We start from the raw sequence: 16133 nt of genomic DNA, 5'->3' as shown, positions 1-16133 counted from the left end.
TTTCTTATTAAAATTCATTCCCAGCAGAACAAATCAGGAAAATGTGCTTTTGTAAATAAGTTCCTAGCTTTCTGCTACATAATGCTAATTCATAGCCAGAATTGGAAGGCGTTTGCATCTAGAAAGAAAACTTTTGTCATGAAACCAAGATTAAGCATATTTGCATGCCACTGGTATGTGTACTGCTTCTGCTGGTGAGTTTGATTTTGCCACATTTAATATAAAGATAGCTAAGGGAGTTTATGCCTTTTGCAAAACTTTTTTTTTTTTTTATCTACTTCAGTAAATAAACTCAAAATTATATTTAAAGGACTCTGTATTGGTTCAGTATTGGCAAAGAAGTTATGTGAGGGTCTCAGAAGTCTCACAGAGAAAATGGGCAATAGTCTCTAGATCTAACGTGGCTCCTTCCTGATAACCTTAGAAGAAAATATACTGAAGCTAAAAGCACTCAGATAGAATTTCATCTATGTAAATTAACTGGATTTTACAACACATAAAACACATTCATGTGCTTAAATTCACTCTAACCCATCCTTCCCTGCGATTTAAGATATATATCCCAAATTTGGCACCCCTAGTGATATCAAACAAGCTTATAGATCTATAAAGCTGATAGTATTTCTGCCTATCAAAAAAAAAAAAAAAAAAAAAAAAAAAGAAAAGAAAAAAAAGGCAATCTTAAGGAAAGCACAAACTTCTCTTAGCCAAACATTCCTGAATGGATTTCCCCTCAACCAAAAGAGCCTACCTCTACACTTTGAAAGAGATGAAGTGTTTCTGTTTATGTGATACAACCTGCATTTTCAGATTGGTTGATAATAGAGTTACCTCTGCACATAATTCAGCTACGGTACCTGTGTATCATCTGCTGAAAATCTGGATGCACTGAACAGTTTAGAAATATGTAGTTAGGTTACACAATGCATTTTAAACAAATCTTTTGAAGCATGTTATCAGAACATATAGTACGAGTATCAGAATTAATAGACTGTCCTACTAAGATTTTGCTGGGTATCCATCTAGAGTATACCAGCCCATCTGAAAGTCAAACTTTTCATAAAAGCTACTCCTGTCTTTTCTGCCACTAAGGCTCAAATATTAACAAGACTTAAAAGGTCCAAGACTATTTGAATGAACTAAGAAATCATAGATTTGAGTGGCACATACAAAAAAAAGATGGGTAAAACACTTAAATGTGGATGTCCTCCAAATGCAGTATTTAGAACTACTCCTTCTGATATGTCAAAAAAAAAAAAAAAAAAAGTGCTAGTTAAGATTTATTATTATAATTGCACTTAACTTAGAATAGAAACAGAAGCACATTAGATACAATGTCAGTAACCACACAACTTGAAAACTTAGTTATTGAAGGACTAGCAGGTATCTTAAAGTTCAATACAAAATAACAGCCTCCAGATTTTAACTGCATGAATAGAAAGCTAGCCCTGTGATTTGATACCATGAAGACACTTTGAACTTGATCTTGAACTGACTGTAACTGAAAGGGCCTTTGAAGTGAATGCATTCACATCTAAAGAATAAAAACCACCGCCTGTCACTGTTTGCATCCATCCTAGAGAAAAATGGATGTGGTACCAACAGCAGCAATCCCCTCTGGGGTGGGAAAACAACACCAGAGGCAAGCCCACTCCCCAAAACACAGAAACCAGCTGTCCCATCTCTGAAGTCCCCTTGCTCACAGGACTTCCCAGGGAATACCTCCTGGCTTTCATCAGCAAAACCTCGCCGGCTTGCATTGTCACGCTTTGAAACGCAGCCAGGCCAGCACACCGTGCCTCCAAGTGCAGTAATGCGGAGCAAATGGGGAGAAATAGAGCAAGACCTAAAACAAGAGAAAACAAGCACATAGGTGGAATCCTCGAGGATACGGACACCCGGTGGGAATCCTTTCTCAAGCTTTACTAGTGACTGACAATATGCCACAGCAGTGTTTATCGCAGTCTATTTGCACTGATCTAAAATTAAATGTTTTACAACCCATCTGGTATTTGTTTACATTGATGGCGTGCTTTATTATTATATAATTTGGTTTATTGGATCAGATGCAATTTTTAAAAGACGACAGCCTATCTCAAAAGGCACTCTGTTTATTGAGTAAACTGCAACATGAATTATTGACTAGGTACATTTGCTAGCTGATAATGAAGTAAAAGAAATACAACACTCTTTTCACGTCAAGAGTAAGAATGTTTAATAAACTACCACCGAGAGGGTGTGCGCTAGGAATAAATGAACCAAATTTGAAGGTTTTAATTAAATAGAAATTTCATTTCATGCAGGCAGTTGTTCAGTTAATTGCACCCTGAGATTACCAAGACCTGCTAGCACATAATCAGTGTGCAAAGCTGGAAATTCATTATTCCAAATATTATTTCTGAGTCACCCCAACTTCAATATGGAGAGTTGTGGCAAGACCCATATCTGTAGATTGTCTTTACATCCACTCTGACCTTCATAAAACCACCTCTTCATGCTGATAACTCTTCAGTGCAAGGACCACATGCAATTCTATCAAAACGTACCACCTTGTACTGCGTCTGTAATTGGGTATGAAATTGGTCATAAACATTAAAATTAGGGGACTGCCTATCTAATTAACGATTTCTTAAATACTATTTATTAAATGGCAAATTGAGAAGGCACAGTCCTACAAACAGGGACTAAAACAAAGAACAGGCCACAACCCTCATGCACAAGTCCTGTCTACACAACAGCTTCCACTGTATTAACACTGCTTCTTTGGGAAATTCAATAACAAGGATACAAGCTGCATACAGACAAGACGAAGACATCCATCATTACTGCTTCTCAAAGCCAGCTGCCTTCTAGAACATTGTACAGTTGATGCAGTTGATGAGATTTGCATATTACAGCCAGTGGCACAGTTCTAAAATCAAAATTTTAGATTTCTGTTGATAGCTTTCATGCTGAAAACACTGTATCTCACTGGAATCTAACTTTTCATACATAGTCTTGCCTGTCCCTAGCTCAAATTCCCCTTCCTGTCCACTTTACATCCTGCTACTGCAGGTTCCCTTTGATTTGACATTGCCCTCTGCGCATGAGGCACTCCTCACATCAAGCTACTTGCCCGCTGCTCCAGTTGCCACATGCTTTCTTTCAGGCCTCATACTTTTGCACTTTGGCACATCCAGGTTTTCCTTCCAATTAATATTTACTGATTTTATATAACACCCTATTATCTGGAATCTATTTCCCTCACTTAGGTTGGTCTTCTAGTTCCACTGTAATTTTCACCCACCATATATATAGCTATCTTTTTACTAGTAATCTTAACAGATTTCTTTGCCTGCTGTCAGTGACAGGCTTCCCTGCAGCTTACAACTTACTATTAAAAATTTAAATAATTCTTCACTTTTTACCCATTGTGCACGGAGCACCAGTATCTGCTTGCTCAAATAATTTAAAAACATCCATTCACCTGTTAGGAAAAAAAGAAGCTGGTGAAAACATAAAATGAAAAAAGTAAATATACACAAACAAGTTCTACCTAGAATGAATACTTGATTTTATTTAAGGAAAAAAAACACCTATAGGACATTAACAACACTTGATATCTGTGGGAAAATCAAGAAGATGTATAGTCACTTACCACACTTCCAATAAAAAACAAATGAGGAGTGCAATTTGTTATTTTGACTTACATATATAGGTCTACTTATTAGCCAAAACATTTCAAACCAAATATTACTGCACGACTTTTTAAATCAAGTGCTGTGCTCCTTTTATCATTCCCATGGCCATTACTGATTTATCAGTCAAGTCATAAACCCATTTCACACCTCAGAACTACAGCGTAACTTCTTAAATCAAATGCTGGGCTTCTTCTGTCATCCCCACAGCCATTGGGATATTGATTTATTAGACAAACCACAAACACATCATTTCATCACCAGTTGTCCAAAATAGTCTATTTTTGCTATTCATGAACATTCACAAGCATGCACCATGGAGAACTAATCCCAAAGTTAACTAAGAATTCAATTGCTGTACGAGCACTGTACTGTGATGTCCACAGATGGATTATTTAAAGATTATTTCAGTTTCTGAATAAACATCGTAAGGAATTTAACAGTGCTTAAACTATCTTCAAATGGTGATGAGATTTCACAAGCGAAATGGATGATTCACTTTTCATTTCCAACAAGTCACAATGATAGCACCTACAAATATTTTTCAAGATGTTTAATTTTTAAATGCCCTAACATATGCAGTAACGCTGAACAGCTTAGCTCCTGATGTAAACAGTTTGTGGTTATTTGAAAATCAACAGTTCCTAATTAGTATCCCACAGAACCACAGAATACATTTGCTGGGACAAACATATGAAAGAAGACATTGTTGAAATAAATTAGCTCTGAGCTTATATAGTTTTCTTCTGCACTTGGCAATTTCTCATATATACAAAGGGGCATATTCCAAATTATTCTTGGACAACCATATGTGCCAATACTGGGAAAAAATCTGTAATTATAAAGCAAAGCAGAGGATTTCTGCGATCCTCTATAGAACTGAACAAGCCATATTACTATTATGCATTAAATCATTATTAACATTATTTATTGAAATATTCAAATGTATTTACTTTTAATGACTCTATGAGACATTTTGGGCTGGGACATTTCAGCTCTAAATCAAATACTGACAGACTGTGATTAAACTGAAGAGAGTTGTGTCTACTCGGGAAATTTATTAAAGACATCATTGGGTACAGTCTAAATACCTGCATAGGTAGATTTTTTTTTTTCCTAGCAATACTTCGTCTCTAAGTGTTGCATTATCACCATCTACTGTTCATTCACCTTTTTTTTCCTACAGCCTAGTCTTGTTTACAAATGTAATTAAATGTAATACTGCTACTAACCTAAGTGGATTTTTAGAGAGGAATGAGACAAGGACTAAGTATTTGTTTATCCTCTCTGTCTTTGAAGACTTAATTTCACCAAACACCAAATCGTTTAAAACAAACATTTTACTGTTATGTTTTTATTACACACGCCTGATACATTTAATTATTAACTGTTCTCTGCTAATTAATACTCCCTTTCAGAAAAAGGAGATACTGTCAGAGAATTACAGCTTGGATGCAGCATTTTTTTTCAGGCTTATGATGTTATTGAACATCTCACAATTGACGTGCTACATTTCTTCAACTTGCATTCTTGGGCTACAGCATCTGCCGAAAAGAGTCTTCATTTATAGGGATTACTTTGTATTTTGAAATTAGTTTGAAATTAGAAATTGCGAAGAAAGACCCACACACCACTTCATCTATATGCATCAGTTTACCAAAAAGAGAGACAATTTGGAGAGCAGGAAGTTGCGAAGGAAAACCAGACACTCTAACAATTGCTGTAAGAATTCATTCCATAGAAATTCAAACTACAACATTTTCTGATGTAAAATGTAATTGGTTCTTCTCTGAATATAAACAAATTTGTAAGCAGAATTATGTTCCTTTCAATGTTGCAAGGATATTTATGTCAACAGTATTGTCTCTTCTGTGAAACTAATTCCCATAAGTAATTTAAATACTAATTGCTTCAACTTTAATGAGAAAACTCTTTCTTCCTATGTCTCTTTCCAGCAGGCATCTCCTTCAGTGTTTATTTCTGATATGCATTGAATTATCTATGGTACCAAAAAAAAAAAAAAAAAAAAAAAAAAAAAAAAAAAGTTTGGGAGGGGTGGGAAGACAGAGACAAAAGGACAGCTTACATCTTTGTAAAGCATAAAGTTTATAGACTTTGCTAAATAGTCTACAAGCAAAGGCAAAGCCAATCAAGCAACTGGGGAAATCAACTGTATGTAATATCTATTGTTAGATAAAAATCTTTTAATACTTCCTAGGCTTCCCAAATAAGATACTGTGGTCTTAGAAGCCTGTGAAATATGTGCAAATCAAACCCAAAGCAACTACCCAGCAACACTGAAAAGTTATTTTAGAACACATGAAGGGCACACCATGCATGTAACAGAAACAGTGAACTAGGAATTCATTTACTAATGTGTCAGATAAGCACAACCTAAAAACAGAAAAAAGGAAAGAAAAATACACCGACTGTCCAGCAAATCCAGATTTTATTTCACTCACTGCAGTGGTTTTCTCATTACAATGTGCTGACTGCAACAAAGAGCCAGAGGCTAGTTCTGCATGGAAGAAACCACCATATCCCTGAAGCAAACTTAAGAGAAAACATCGTGTCAACAAGGCTATACTGCAACGAGATACAATAGGCAGGCATATACAAATATTGCAAAAACGTACAGTATCTTTGAGGTAGGTGGTCACAGTTCAACCTGATGTAATGATATTGTAACCTTCCATTTTCATACTAAAATTAGCTTACAAATGCATAAAAATTGAACTTCAGTTAAAAAAAGGAAAAAAAAAAAAAGAAAAAAAGAACGTGATGTGATCTCAAGGCATTGGCTTAATTACAAAATCATTAAATTCTGTCTGTGCTGTTCACCTCAAAGCACCAGTAATTCACCAGCAATGCCTTAAGCACATTTCTCTGCTCAATGTTGAAAGTACTGCTGGTAAACATTATGAAAAAGGATTAAGTCAACCAGCAGCACCACTCACTGCCTGCACACAAGATCGCAACCTGGCGGGTGCTGCAGCACTGAGCTTATGGGAGATCAGCTCTGTCAAGGATGAAATTTAGAGTAAACCCAAGCAATATTTTCTTTAAGGAGCTCTGCCTCCCACTCACGTAAATTAAAGACAGTTAGAATGCACCCCCGTCAAATGGACAAATCGCACTGAAAATGAAAAAGCTGGCAACTTAGCCAAAGTCAGTCAAACTGCCAACTGTGGTGTTCTACCAATTCTATCAGCAAAGATGTGTGAGTGCATTGGTTTCCAGAGCTTTGTGGCAGCTGTGGCACCATCACGTTCTCACTGCAAGGTGGGTCTGCAGGTCCTTAACGCCATGCTGGGATGCAGGAAAGGCTGGGCACTGGCAGGGATGGAGGAGGCAGGGATGAAAGCACCTCTCCACAGAGTCTCTAGTGAGAACTGGAGAATTGCTTTGACTGAGCCCAGAGTTATCGAACCAGTCTCTGAACAACTACTGGCCTGAACTGGAAATGATCTGAAAAAATTCTGGCCATCATTGCAACTGCATACCAAAAATGAAACAACACATTTAGAATTTCACTCCACAGCAATTTACATTTGCAGGAGTGCTCTTACACTAAAACACCTGAGCATTAGCCACCGCTACAGAGGTTTCAGCAAGGACTTGCACATTTACTCAGGTCTTGAGTCCTCCAGCATTGCTCACGGAATAGGAAAGTCATGTTCAGCCACTTGAGTGGAAAGCTGGTGAAGGCCAACCTCTTAAGCTGCCCTAGTGAAATCAGCAAGACCTCCCTGTCCCTATTTTGTTGTGTTATTCCTTACATCTGGGGCCGAGAGTGGCTGCGGACCTAAGAAGCGATGGCAGCTCAGCTGACACACAGTAGCCTAAGCCCCACATAAAGGAGCAACAGCACACCTGCCTGAAACCAGTGAAAGATGTTTCACTAAGAAAAGCTTATTTAAAAATAGCCAGCAATCAGGAAGGTCCTCGAGGAACCGCACCTTCGTTCAGTTTCCAAGGAGATCATGAGTGTCTGTTCACACGTCCAGAACAACCTGAAGAATTTTAATCTTTTTTTTTTTTTCTGTTTTAAGCAAATGAGGGAGTTGAAAAACGGCCAACAAGCACACAGCAACTGGCAGGGAGTCATTTGTTATTGTTTTAATCGATTCGGTTTCAAACGAGCATTCCCTTGAAATACCTTCAGAGAAGCAAACAGGCAGCAAACGCGGGGATTTAACGACACAGCGATCTGCTGACTCTTGCTTGGATATTCATAAGTTACAAAACTCTTCCACCTTTAGCTTTTATTTCATTTGTAATAAGCATTCATAAATAATTGAAGGCCATGCGATAAATTATTCAGCTAAGTGCACGGTTTCCAAGGCATCATAGCATGAGTCTGGATTAATGGTATAATGCAAGCCAGACGCAGAAGTTGGGCTGACACCCCACAATTACCACACACAGGAGCAGTCCGAGGAGTTTGGTGCTTCTCAGCATGTGCCTTCCACCACGGAGACGTGCAAGCACCTGCTGAATATTTATGAGGCAGAAGTCCCTGTCGCCTACTGTGTACTTCGGCTGCTTGCCTATGCATGGTTATGAATTAATGAAACTTAAGCCAGAGCTTCACTCTGCACAACTGATTAGGGCATTCACTATCTATCAGGGACTGTCTATAAGCACTGTCCTCTAAGACTACTGCTGAACATAAATCTGTCACAAAAAGACTTTGTCCTTAATCATAATTGCCTGTTGTAATAAACCTATTTGGGGGACAGGGATAGAAGTGACTGCAGGGACATTAACATGTTGGTTGTTATAAAATGCTGGTACAATCCTGCTATTTTTTTTGTACAAATCATGTTATTTAATTATTTTGGGTAGGTCAAGAAACACCAGTCCATGATTGCCAGAAACAAAAGCAAATGCCTCAAAATTTGAGATACACTTTTGCATAATAAAACACAAGTCACGAATCTGAAAAAAAAAAAAAAAAAAGAAAAAAAGACCTGCATTTATAAGGTGATTTGCAAATTTACTGAGTCAATTTTCTCTGAATATACCAGTAAACTTAAAGCCAGACTGACACTTCATTTGTAAGAATCCATATAAGCCTATGGTTTCTTAGAAATCCCTTCCTTGTCTCTCCTATTAGAGATTGTATTTGAACAAATCGATGAGAGCTTTATAAATTGGTACTGGCTTGATAACTTCTGAGCTGCTAAATAAGCTTCACTTGTACCTTTGCCTATAAAATTGGTGTTGTATTCACACACAAGAGTGACTTGAGTTTCCTAGCAAATAAGATCAAATATGCCCCAAACCATTTATATTATATGTAAATAATAAGTGAACTGACAATGAGCTGAATGTAAATAATAAATATCAAGTAAATTGGAAAGTTGCAGAAGAATTCTTCGAGTAATTGTCCCACCAGATTTTTTGAAATTTTCCAAATGTCCTTGGTTTATAAACCTTGTTTACCAAGGAAAGAGTAGTGATCTAACAATCACTACTCAACCTATGGACTTCCCATCCAATTTCAACCAGATCTGTCAGAAGAGCAGCAATTTCAAGGATGACATTATGCAATAATCTAAGTAGAAGGTGTAAGAGCCTTAGATTAGTGACCTTGGATCTCAGAAGTTCTGTATTTAATAAGCTATGTAACTTCTGTGTTTCTTGCATGTTTGCCTTGGGTAAAAATATTTCACAGCTTTGAAAAGTGCTTTGAGGTCCCAGAACACTAAATGCATGCAAAACATCATTCTTAATAGACTGTATTCCATAGCAGGTATCCATGGGTCTGGAAAAAGTGACTGAGTAGCACTCTTTGTCCCTTGCTGCTAACGTTTAAGCTATACAAATGTAAAGAAAAAAGATGGCACAAATCCAACTTCTCTACTTCTGAAACTTTTATAGAAGAAAAAGAGGAGAACAAACAAAACTACATACAGAAATAATTTTTACCCTAATTAAAGCTATCATTTTTTCTTATTAAAAGAGTCAAACCCAGAGCCTCTGAAAACTATGAAACTCCACTAGGAGGCAACCTAGTTTGCAACTAGATTTGCATCCCCATCTACCATGCCTAAATACAGTTCAACCCCTGGAAAAGACTTAAAATCACAGCAAATATTTGCAGGAGCATGCAATCCTTACTTGGACCCCAGTTACATAAAGCCTAAACCAGTCTGCAATTTGAAAGAAAGATTTATATAAGCTCATTAGAAGCCACTAGAACAGAAAGGTAGTGTCAATATTATGCAATTCAATTTCACTTTAAATGAATGTACAGTACCTGGCTCTAAACCAGAAGATTTGCATATATATAATGGGAAAAATATCAAATAACACACAAAAGCCATTCTGCATAAACTGGAACTAAGAAGCTTGCTTTCCTACAAACATGCCTCTTGTGTTTACCTGACCTTGGAGTCTAAGGTGATAGAAATTCTAACCATAGCTTCTTACAGAACAGCGAGAAATCTGTGATGACTCCCCTGTACTGGTTGTCCAGTACAGGAGAAACAGTCTTTCACAGTGAAGTCACCCCAGGTTCTGGCTTCTGTCTTTAAGAGGGCATTTATTTTCTATTTTTATTTCTCTGCTATATTTTTTTTTTTAATTTTTCTACTCTGCTACTTTCACTTAAATTGTACGAATTTCTATCTTTGTGCAACCCTCTGTCATATTTGGTGAGAATCATCCAACAGGATCAAAGGCTCTTGTAGGAGATAGAGAACAGATGGCAGAACTTTCTACACAAACCAAGAGGACAAAAGTCACCTTCTTCCCTAGCCACAAATCTAAACCTAGAAACTTGCACTTTTCTTTTTAGGACATTATTATGAAACTCAGAAAAATTATTCATCACATGGCTACACAGAGCAGTCATCAGATGTGTGATCCTGATCCTGGCTAATGGCCAGCGTCAAATGCCTACACAGGGCACCATGTAGATTCACTTCAGCATCCTAATCACTGGTTTGGTTTTCTCCCTCTTCATTTTGGATAATATACCTTGGGAAAAGACAGTATGCAAGTCATCCAGGCAGAGAAGCTATTGCTAAGTAAACTAACTTGTGAGCAGGTCCTATGACAGCATATCAAAGAATATATGACGATTAGTAACTATTATTTTTTAGAGGAAAACAAAGTTCATTGACATTAGAAGATGTGTTTTATGACCAGGGGTTTTAGCTGGCTTAGACATTGAGCTGTTTAGCTATGTTTGTAACTGAGAGCTGTTTACAGCAGTACGTAATTTTCTTGTTGAGAGAGGGCGGAAGGCAAAATTAAAGTGAAAAAGGTTTACAGAATCACCCAATAAAAAAGAAGGCACACAGGACCATGAACAGAAAAAGCTATATAAAATAATATGAATTATAAATAATACAAATTAGGAGGCTAAAGCAACAGGCAAGGAATGAGTCACTCAACACAGCACTTAAGAGCAATGTACAGCACGAGACCTCCATACAGCACCACACTGGCAGTGCAATGCAGCCATTTCACACTTGATTTCTGTGATCTCGTGTGATCTCAGAAAGCCAGCAGTCCTGATCCCATCCAAGTTGCATGTACTTCAGCAAAAGATGGGTATTGTTGGCCTGAACAGCTCTATGTGGAGACTTTCATGTGAAGTAACTGTTAACTTGAGGCATGCCCCAAATAATCAGCCCTCTCTCTGTCCCACCTGAACCAACCATCAGCATACTACTTTGCTCTCCACAGCTAAGATCTTTTAGGGATATCTTACAAGGCATGCCCCAAAATTACTAGAATCATGCAAAAGCTATGCTGAGCATACATTAAATTACATGACAAGCATTATTAGTCTCTGCATTAACTCATTCTGTAGATTACACTAATGGAAAATTGAAAAAGATCCCTGAACAGCTTCTGTACCCATATCCAAGATTTCACTTATCCTGGGAATTTGTACTCTTGCGATTTACTCCTATGCTCTTTCGTAGTGCTTTAGACCTTAACAATTTTCAGCAACCTATCTGAGGCTGAGTTCATGCTGTGTGTAACTTTTTTCTCAGTACATTTTAGACCATCTCTGAAACAATAAAAACAGAATCCTAAGTCTGTTGAGGTCATTTAGGACCTAAATATCTCAGTTCTTTTTTTTCTGCCACAGTGCTTTCAGAACTCCGAGGTTTTTGTTTTTTTTTTAAAGAGTAAGAAACAATTTAAAACATACTCTGAAAAAGTAAGAAACATAATGAGAAAAAAATAATTTGAAAATATATATATTTCCCAAAGGAAAATATACTGGTTATTGCTTCTGTTACATTTTATCACCTTAAGAAATCGATATTGTTAAGTAGAAAAAAGTGGCTACACTCTATCTCAGTATGCTACTTGGGGTTTCACATTCACCATGTATTTTTGTAATCTTTAAGCATATAAATAATACAAAGTTGGGGGAATCCACTCGTCAATCCACCTTTGAGGCTCAGAAGGAATGGAGAATAACTGTGATACACAAGTACCCCCTAGTGATGAAATGATGAACTACTTAATAGCATCAGCACTAGCTCGTTAAATAGCGTAGCTGTAAGAAGAGACTAATAAAACAAAAAAGAATATGCTATTTGATACTCAGCATCTGTCCTCAGTAGGGTTGAGAACAAATTCAGGCTCATCCCTGACAAAACACATACATGAAATACAGCAAATGCTTGTTTAAATACAGTTACTAATATTTAAAGTTCTCAAACATAAATTCCAAAGGAAAAAAAAAAAATAGAAACAACAACTACTTAAAGCAAAACACACTTTCCTTGGTTTTTGAAATTTGGCATTGTTTCTATAGCAGGAAAAACAAAAACTGAAGACACACATTTCAATATCCTGTTAATATTGTAAGAATGAATTCAGTAATAGCTGAATTCTGAATGGTCTTATAAGCTCAAGGGGCTCCTGTCATCCTATTTGCACTATAACTGATACTACAAGAAAAATAAAATTCTGGAAATATTGGTGGAAAACATTTCTAAGTTTTCATTACAGAATGTTTTTGTAGCAGACCATAGCTAGGTCTAAAAGAGATCCAAAAGCCAGATAGAAAAAAATAAGAGCTTAGCAGCCTCTAACCCTGATCCAAGGTTACAGCTGTAAATTGATGTAGAAGGAAAATAAAGGAAAGATTAGTACGTCTTTGCTGCATATTTATTAAAGCAGCATTGCCAAGAATGCATTGTCATAACCAGCAAAACTGAGGCATACATAAATCAGAAAAATCTCTTTTGATCATGTAAGTGGCTCATTAACACACCCATCAGTAAGGACAGGCAGACTCCCAGACTCCCATATTTAAAGGAAGAATATATTTCTGGCTGAAAACCACATCGATTGGATGTTGAAGACTTTAAACAAAAAGCTTCACAAACTTTAATAGATTAAAACAAAGCCATTCACATTCAAATTACATTTGCTCTAAGTATTAAAACCAATGAACAACCACAGTTCTTTACAGAGGAAGTCCAGCCAGGAATGCATTACCCAGGTACCCAACTTCAAGCTCACATACAGAGATGCCAGCACTCTGAAAATGTCCTTCAGTCTTTATGGCTTCAGAATCCTGAGGGGACTCTCAGCCAAACTTTTAGGGGACTCTCAGCCAAACTTTTGAGACCTGTCCTACTTCAGGCAGGTATAAAAATCAAGATTTGCTGTCAGTAAGGTCCATAGCAAATGGAAATGTTTTTTACTGGAATTACTGTAACTATTCCTCTCAAGTTGTGTTTATACAACTCAATTATAATATAAAATAATAACAGTACTGTAAAGTTTCTTTTGTGACACCTCACTAACTGTCCTTACAGTGACATAGAATCAATTCCTGAAAACAACTAACTAGGTGTTTGCAAAAAATTCACCTAGAGTAAATAAAAGATCATCATAAATGAAGAGGGAAGTCCATTAAAATACATTCAGAAATTCTGGTATTTTCATGCTCATGATTAATATTTAAAAGCTTTAACAAGCATGTAGAACTGGCTGAAACATTATAGAGACAGATAAAGTATCAGCTGGAGTTGATTAAAAAATAGATTATCCTTCTCTGTGTTTTTTAAGACAAAAATGGCACATTCGTCAAGAGGGAGGAGCAGGGAATGGAACACAAACCTCCAGCATTTTATTAAGCGTTCTGAAGAAAGAACTCAAAGAACAGGATTTATTTACAAGATGCAAGGCCTTCAAAAATAAACAACACAATTACACTATATGCATACATACTTAATACATCTATAAAATAATAGTTTATAAGTTATACAGCTTTAAGACTTTATTAAACAATTTTGTTACAAAGAATAATGGAGAATTTGTGAAAACTGGCATACACCTTTGCCCTGCTGCTTATCATTGTAAATTTCACAAGGATGAAATTCAGTTCTGCATAAACAAAGGGGTCCTTTACACAGTGTGCATCTTACATCAGCAACTTGTCCAAGGCATGACACAGGGGAATAGGTAAGTTAGGTATATTTTTCTTGTTCTAATCATTAGTTAGAAAGCTTCACAGGTATACATGTACATTACATGGAGAGGATCAGAGATTTGCTACCTACCTCCACTCTGTCTTACACAGTAAGTTGTAAAGGATCTAGATGAAAGCACAGTAAGAGAGACATATCTAATGAACTATTTTAAAAAGAAATGAAGTTGGAATGCTGAGTCAGCATAGTCTGCTCCTGTCTCATGCCCTCACTAAAGAAAACATTAAGGCTGCAAAATAATACCAAAATCAGAGATAGGACACAAATTAATGCAAAGAAAACATCTAGAGTGCAAGAAATATAGTCCAGTTTTGCTTGAAGCATGTGAAGAGCTTACTTACAATTTGTCTCGTTTTGCTTTCTTGTCAGAAACCAGATACACGCTTCCAAAGCTTCCATTGCCAAGTTTCCTCTCAATAGTGTATCTTCTCGCAATCATAGCATCTGAGCAAGCAGAATTAGATCTGCCAACAGTGACATGCTTCGCAGTTTCTTGAAATTTCAGCATTGTTTGCGTAACAGAAACGACAAATTTCTCTAGAATGCAGCTTTCAAATCCTTTTACTCTTCCATGGATGTTCAGAGGCAATACTTCAAATAGAAAAAAAAAAAAAGTCAACGATTGTTCTTATGAAAATGTTCACTTAATTCTATTGCAGTGTTTATAGTGCTCAGCTTGTAGCACAACAAAATTAAGTGTAATCATTAGTTGCTAAACTGTGGGCAGCAGACTTGATAAAGACACTCCAGATAATGCAGATGTGATATAGCCAACCTTCCTCTAAAACAACCTTAAATGAATTCAGTGAATTTATAACACAGGAAAAATGAAACACAGGTGTATATACATTCATTTATTAAAAAGTTAAGGCACTTTTTGCAAGAACAAGTACACCTGTTATTTCATCTGAGAGTTCCCTTCAGATATGGTACTCTTCTTTACCTTTTATACCCTTTTTATACCCTTTATACCACTACAGTATCTGGCACCAAAATGTTTTGGGATTCATTTTTCATGGTTTTTGTATATAATGAAGCATGATCTCCACCCATAATTTGAGTTCGCTCACATGAATAACTACAAAGCTGTTTTCTTTGCTCTTGCATTTGCTGCTCAAATTTCACCTTTTTTCTCCTACCTTTCAGTGTTGACCTTATAGCTTCTGTGGGATTCACTGCTATCTTCTGAAAATTAGAGCTTCCTGGCTACCTACAAACCTATAAGATTTTTATTAAAACACACTTCTTTCAAAAGTTCTGCCTTTCTCTTTTGCTATAACAGTACAAACAGCTTAACTTTGATTTGTAACTCTTATATAACTGAGGTCCTAATTCTGCAAACGCACGGACTGCATAAGCAACCCCCTGGTGTTTCTATGGCTTTCAATAATTGAAAATGGTTTTAGAATGACTTTGTTTTACCCTCCTCATTCCAAATGATAAAGTGTAGGTGCTTCACTACCCATAATAAAACAATATTGCTTTCATTACCTTGCCTTTTTATTTGCATTAGTTGCACTTGAGGATCCTTTGGAACAAATAAAGATGTGGCAAGGCCCTTCAATCAGCAGAGCTATTACAACTGTCTAATCAGCACTGCCTGCTGCAGTGCAGTATGACCACACCGCATTTGCTCACCATAGCATTTCAAAGTCAACGTGTGCATATGAAAATGCTTTGTTCTGGAAAAGAGAAAATGCTTAATTTTAAAAGCCACATAACTACTAGTTCCAAGTGATTGTCTTCACCTCCTAAAAATGCAGAACCTAAATGAAAATTAGGCCAGTCCAAGTTGGACGAGGCCCTGGGCAACCTTTTCTAGTGGGTGGCATCCCCCATGGCAGGTGGTTGGAAATGGATGGTCTTTAAGGTCCCTTCCAACCCAAGCCATCCTATTATTCTATGAGTTTGTATTTTATAATTTTGTGTGTGTGTGTGTGTGTGTGTGTGTGTGTGCGTGTGCGTGTGCGTGTGTGTG

The 16133-nt window shown here is 36.8% G+C and overlaps 1 protein-coding gene across 1 annotated transcript in view; it reads right to left on the bottom strand.

Annotated features, from left to right (window-relative positions):
- Nucleotides 1-16133, bottom strand: part of NEK11 (NIMA related kinase 11) — a 104012-nt gene that overhangs the window by 86016 nt on the left and 1863 nt on the right. The window contains exon 2 of the mRNA XM_084511733.1: nt 14497-14746. Within this exon, the coding sequence (XP_084367859.1) occupies nt 14497-14663 (167 nt within the window). The 5' untranslated portion in view covers nt 14664-14746. The remainder of the gene's footprint in view (nt 1-14496; nt 14747-16133) is intronic.

The sequence above is a fragment of the Aythya ferina genome (assembly GCF_964211825.1).
Source record: "Aythya ferina genome assembly, chromosome: 2".
NCBI classification, from domain to species: Eukaryota; Metazoa; Chordata; class Aves; order Anseriformes; family Anatidae; genus Aythya; species Aythya ferina.
This window is presented reverse-complemented; position numbering and strand designations above follow the sequence as displayed.